The following is a 6,691-nucleotide window of genomic DNA, read 5'->3' as shown; positions in this document are numbered from 1 at the left end:
CACACGCACCCACACACACAGTTTATATCAGCACTGGTGAAATAATGCGAAGTGTCGTTTTTTTTTATGAGAGTGCATAAAAACGTATATTTAATTATTTCTCCAATCTGAAACTGTCTGGGCGTTTCGAGCTGGGGGGGGAGCAGTCAACTTTGGTGTGAGTGGTGTGGAGTTTGCCGCATACCTTCACATGTCAACTCTCTGTCTTGTCTGAGCCTTTTCTCTCACAGCCTCACAATCCCACCCGACCCCCCACACACCGCCTTCAAACACGAGGATGTCCTATATGGGCCGAAGCAGCTTTCCTAAATAGGTGTAAATGAATCCAGATTAGTGTGTGTTTCTCTCTCTCTCTATATATCTCTCTGCCTCTCTCACACACTCTCTCTTTCTTTCTCCCTCTGCCTCTCTCACACTCTCTCTCTCTCTGCCTCTCTCACACTCTCTCTTCTCTCTCTCTCTGCCTCACTCACACTCTTCTCTCTCTCTCTGCCTCTCTCACTCTCTCTCTCTGCCTCTCTCACACTCTCTCTCTCTGCCTCTCTCACACTCTCTCTCTCTGCCTTTCTCACTCTCCACACTCTCTCTCTCTCTCTGCCTCTCTCACACTCTCTCTCTGCCTCTCTCACTCTCACACTCTCTCTCTCTCTGCCTCTCTCACACTCTCTTCTCTCTCTCTCTGCCTCTCTCACTCTCTCTCTCTCTGCCTCTCTCACACTCTCTCTCTCTGCCTTTCTCACTCTCACACTCTCTCTCTCTCTGCCTCTCTCACACTCTCTCTCTGCCTCTTTCACTCTCACACTCTCTCCCTCTCTCCCCCTCTCTCTCTCTCTCTGCCTCTCTCACACTCACTCACTCTCTCTCTCTCTCTCTCTTCCTTCCTTGTCCCTGAGCGATTGTCATGTGATAATGAAAAGCAACAAAGCGCTGAAGGGAGCTGCAGGGGTCTGTGCATCTGTGATCACAACAAGCCTCGTTAGCTCACACAACACACTTCTCGGGCTCTTTATCTCCCGGTGAGACAGCACAAGGAGATCATTTTTTTTTTTTTCCCTCGACATATATATTGGGACACAAAACGCATCCGAAACTCCGCCAACCTCGAGCAGCACAGCTTGGAGCAGCGTTCAAGACGTTTTATGGCACTTTGCTTCAGGGAACTGAACTGGATCCTCATCCCCACACACCAGGTCGGAGGTGCTTTCTGGACTGGGAACTTGGCAGAATTGCGCGACTTCCTCGTGATCTGTTTTCCCTAACCTGAAAGATGCCTCGTCCAGGGAAAAATTCCTACAGTGACCAAAAGCCTCCATACTCCTACATCTCGCTGACAGCGATGGCCATCCAGAGCTCCTCCGAGAAGATGCTGCCTCTGAGTGAGATTTACAAATTTATCATGGACAGGTTTCCTTATTACAGAGAAAACACCCAGCGCTGGCAGAACTCCCTCCGCCACAACCTCTCCTTCAACGACTGCTTCATCAAGATCCCCCGCAGACCTGACCAGCCAGGCAAGGGCAGCTTCTGGGCTCTGCATCCGGACTGTGGGGACATGTTCGAGAACGGGAGTTTCCTGCGCCGCAGAAAGAGGTTCAAGGTGCACCGATCCGAGCACCTGTCCGCCAAGAACTCCCAAATGATCCACTATTTCCAGCATCACCACCACCAGCAGCACCAGCAGCACCAGCAGCAGCACCAGCAGCAGCAGCAGCAGCAAACCAAACTGGGGCTGGCCTCCTCCGAGACAGCCCCGGGGATGGGGCGCTTGCCCCAGTTCCAACCCTATGGGGTCAACGGGCCCCAGACAACTGGATTTAAACACCCCTTCGCCATCGAGAACATCATCGGAAGGGACTACAAGAGTATGATGGCCAGTGGGCTCCCTCTCGCCTCGGTGATGCATCACCTTGGATACCCGGTGCCCAGCCAGATCAGCAACATGGTGGGATCCATGTGGCCCCACGTTGGTGTCATTGACTCCATGGCCCCAATGCCGGTCAGCCCTGATTACGGCCCGTTTGGGGTGCCCATGAAGTCCATCTGTCACCCGGGCAGCCAGACTATGCCAGCCGTCCCCGTGCCCATCAAACCCACCGTTTCTTTGGGATCGATCTCCAGCATGTCAGGTCCAGGAGCCCTGCCAGGCAACCCGATACAGATCTGCTCACCATCAGCCTCCTCTCTACAACTGGACCAGACTCGCTCAGTCTCCACAGAGGGAAAAACTAACTCCTTACACTCTGTGCTCGTCCATTCTTGAGAACGGACGATGTTGAAACAGAGACCACGTTTCTCTCTCTCTCTCTCTCTTTCAAAAAAAAATTTTTTTTTTTTTTAGAAGCGGCTAATTTAAAGATGATGTGAAAAGGTTTTATTTTAAAAATCAGAGACTCAGCAATGTCAGTGCAAAGGCACATAGGGTCGGGCGGTTTAAAGTGAGATCCGAGAGCCTTCCTATTAGAAATGGTTCAGGTAAGAGGTTTTTGCTTTGTGTAAATGCCCCCAAACTTTGCAACTTTCCATTAATGGGACATATTATTTAAAGAAAACTGTAGATACTTGCTTTCAATAGCGTAGGAATGTGGAGCACAAATTGGCCCCTAAACGTCAGAATTGTTAGAAATGTGTTTATTTGAAGTTTCACGTGGTTCTCTTTATCTGACAGCTTTATAATGTTTTATACAGTTTTATAATTTACATCATTTACCAGATGGCAAGAACCGACAGCACACGTACATCCTTGTACTGAAGTAAACCTCAAGCAACTTTTAAAAGTTATTTGTGCTCCACTCTTTGAACATCCCATAATCCCGAACGGACGCGAGCAAAAAAACCCACAATAATCACTTCTGATTCACACCAATATGATTTCTGAATATTTTGCAGCTTTCAGGACATTAACAGGAATGCCAGGATTACAGCGTTGCCTTTGAATTGGTGATTGTGAAGCTGCCGAATAATAAATTGTTTGAAATCGGGCTGTACGGAAATAGGTAGAGGGTAAATGGAAAAATCGCTGCTTCTCATTTGTGAAATTGACAAGTTTTAATGCATCTAATGCAGATTGAAACTCAGTATCCCCAGTTCAGAAATCGCCTGTGCATCGTGGAGATTTGTTATCGCATTCTCTCCACAATCTAACGATATACAGAAATAAAAATACAATATTTTGCAACTTCACACACCACACACAAAACACACACACACACAAAACAAATCTCCCGGGTGTTAATTTACAAGTACTATGATTTAAATCGCGGATGCATTTATTATTTCTTATATAATTACAGGAAATACATAATTATCCACCGTGCATTAAATGAAAAATACGTATTTGAACATAATCACCTCGGTCTATTCACGATGCAAAGCTTTACATCGTGCTTTAATGCACCTTCCTGTGTTTGAAAATATTTGAGAATATTTTACAGATTGAATCATGATGCAGAAGTCGGTGGGATTGATATCTGTACATGTTGTTCGACCTAATTACCGCCCAACGTTAATTACTATATATACAATAGCAACATCATCTTAAACGAGGGAAAGCATGAAAGGTAAATTATGTCCCCGATTCTGATAGGTTTGAACTGCAACATCAATTTTCCTCCACACCACCTTTTAAACGGTACCTTTAACACCGCCAGAGAGAGTACTCGGACATTAAGTTGAACCGTTTAAAGTGGACAGGACTCCAGTGGCGTAACCCAGCAGTCCTCTGCTCACCCACGTTTGGTGGAAGGAATGGAGACACTCGAGTTAAAAACATAACTGAAGTACATCCCGGCATGTTAAACAATATTGGGACAGTATTACTCAAAAGAGACGCGATTTTCCGTTTCGTTTAGCGAAGGAATTAAGGGAAAAATGCTTTTTCACATCATCTTTGGTCTTTCTCCGGGTTATTTTTACATTTCTTGTTGACACGCCGTTTTCTTTTATGGTGATGTTGTTATACATGTGCAACTAAATTGTCGAAAATCAGAGGAAACCATATAATAGCACTTTACAAGCAACCCCCCCCCCCCCCCCTCCCCCTGGAATTACTGAACTGTGAATATAGATGTATAGTAAATTCGTCGTGCAAAGTGGTTCCAACTTTGGTTTGTTTTGTATATATATTGGTATTGAATATTTCATCTGTGAATAATTGTTCAGAACATTGTATGTATACTGTAAACAGGAGCTTTTATCGGAGACAAAAGGTTATTAAATATTTCCAGTTCCATCTGTGTTTACTTTCTGATTTTTTGATAAATATTTAAATACTGTGTGCGGTAGTGAACAAGCTGCTAAATCAGGTAAAGTTAAAATATAGGTCAATAAAATGTCCAAGAATAGAGGAGCGCTCTTTCCAGGAATATTATTTGTGTGGGTATTGATCGAGGGGGCTTCATGCTTTAGGATTTGTGTTTTTCACGCTATTTTAGACATCTAACAAACACCAACAGAAGCGATAAGCTGCTATTTACCTGCAATCTGATTCCTACAGTATCCACCTCCCACCAGCTCAGCAAGTGTGTGAGAAATAAAGCTTTTGGGACTTTGAATTCAACAAACGGAAGACAAAAGAGATGTGAGAATCGTTGCATTCCATCCTCATACATGTGTTAAATGTTGCGAGTGGAATGCATTCAGCGACAATTTCTTGAACCAAATATATAGAGCAGATAATTAAACGAGAGACGGATTGAGTTTTTAACAAGTTAAGACGTGGCGATCTTTTTTGTTTTGCAAGTGCGACGGTGGCGGAGTACATCCAACATGTTGGGAATTGTTCTGTGGACTGGTTTAACAAGTCTGCTCACTCACCAGCGCCTTGCTCGCCATCCTCGGGCTTTGCACGACAGCTGCCATTGTTTGTGCAAAAATTACATTAATTTTTCTTTTATTTGAATTTTTTTCACTCTTGTTTAGAACTCGGGGAACGACTCGTTTTGGGAATGATGGATCGCAGTGGATGAATCAATGGAGCGGTGTAGAGATTGCAAGAGAGAGAGAGAGAGAGAGAGAGAGAGAGAAACGCAAAGCGGTCGTTTCCCTCCAAATCAAAACGTTTTCCATTAACATTGGTTTTCAGATTTGATGTAAAGTTGCTGCTATCGATGGCTGCAGGACGAGTTGAATGGTCCTAATGGCCTTTGGTCCTAGCAAATAGACCTGGATTGTATGAACCTGTTGCATCGAGCCACCCGTTTCATCGTTTGTGTGTGTGTGTGTGTGTGTGTGTATGGTGGGGGGAGACGTCAATGAATAAAATGTGCAACTTCTTAGCCATAAATTCAGGGAACACACAGTCGAAATGTGGTTACAATCCGATGTTTTTAAAAAAGAATACGACAGCAAATTAATTATTTTAATAATAATCTCGATTTTGCAGCGCAACTTGATATATTTCACATTGACGTGGATTGGTCAACATTATGCATAATTAGCAACAGACCCTCTGTGCACACGTATCCTTTTTTTTGGTATAATGCATTAAAAAAGAAAGGCAGGGCTCGAATTTTGGTCTGCGTTTGCGGTGTTTCTTAAGGCGTCCCTTGTCTCAATTAACACAGGGAACAGCCGCAAATTCTACCGCAATGCTCCTTAATGTCCTCATAGTGTTACCCATTAAACGCAGAGTGACTAAATGCTTATTAATGGTGATTCGATCAAAGTGTGTCAATTGTGGTATTAATCTGTGTTAGCTATCTAAAGCCATTTCACGGTTGCCCGTCAGTCCTTCCTGTGCACAAGTGCTGTGTAACCAACACTCCGCAGATCATCGCGAAGCTCCTGAAAACAGGACCGGTTGGCGTCAGTGTCTGTAAATACTGTTACCCTCAAACTGTCAAGTTATTAATAAACTGCCTTCTCCTTTCTTTTGCGCTATCAATTACCCAGTTTCCCGCGAAAGAGCAGAGCGAAAACACTGCAGACCGTATTCTTGTGTACCTGCACCAATTATAAGTTGTCTGAAAACCAGTCACACGGGGAAAGGGGAGAAGAGAACCCTCTGCACTAACGAGTCTCAATGAACTGCTGCAATCAGACATCAAACACTCTGAAGAGAGCAATGGGACGTGTTCCCACTAAACTGTTCCCAGTTTATAGCACAGTACTCGTCTGGATGTACCGCCAGTCGTTAACTCTCCTCCTCGTTTGCTTTGCTGATTGACCTACTTTGCATTTTCAATCTTCCATTTTTAGTTTTAATTCAACTACAGCACATCATGAAAGCAACATCTCTCCCCCACCCCCCCTCACCCCCTCCCCGCGAGGATTTCGTTGTGAAATATGGTACAGACGGGAGCGCGGGGCTCATACTGTATATGACAGACACCAACCCCAATCAAAACATATATTTTGCTTTTCTGCTTGAGAGCAGTTTTGCTCTCATTTGGGGTCCCAAATCCGTTTTGTATGGCATTATATGCAGACTTGCTTTGGCAGAGCAGCGTTTAACACGTCAGGATAGAGAGTGTGAATACGACTCATCATCTTATTCGGCACTTTCATCCAATTCGTTGATGACAATGTATCACCTGAGTTGTGCAGGTTTTGTAAACGGTGTTATGGAGCTGCTCCACACTGTCTGTGTGATTTACAACATCCCGAAGCCACAGCTACATAATTCGGGGAGACACACACCAGTTACCATTCCTTCCTGGGGAGTGTGTTGAAAGGTAGAAATGAATGTAAAGTT

At 44.5% G+C, this 6,691-nt stretch overlaps 1 protein-coding gene across 1 annotated transcript; it reads left to right on the top strand.

Annotated features, from left to right (window-relative positions):
- The first annotated feature begins 1,267 nt into the window (after window positions 1-1,267).
- On the top strand, window positions 1,268-2,260 carry foxb2 (forkhead box B2). Its single transcript, XM_007904933.2, has one exon. It carries the CDS (start codon window positions 1,268-1,270, stop codon window positions 2,258-2,260), a length of 993 nt encoding a protein of 330 aa, XP_007903124.1.
- Window positions 2,261-6,691: the final 4,431 nt, after the last annotated feature.

The sequence above is a fragment of the Callorhinchus milii genome, unplaced genomic scaffold, assembly GCF_018977255.1.
Source record: "Callorhinchus milii isolate IMCB2004 unplaced genomic scaffold, IMCB_Cmil_1.0 Scaffold1, whole genome shotgun sequence".
Classification (NCBI taxonomy): Eukaryota; Metazoa; Chordata; class Chondrichthyes; order Chimaeriformes; family Callorhinchidae; genus Callorhinchus; species Callorhinchus milii.
The sequence above is the reverse complement of the archived record's forward strand: the minus strand, read 5'-3'. Positions and strand labels throughout refer to the sequence as shown.

Coding starts and splice junctions, on each gene's coding strand:
- foxb2 (XM_007904933.2), top strand. CDS start 1,268: ATGCCTCGTCCAGGGAAAAATTCCTACAGTGACCAAAAGCCTCCATAC.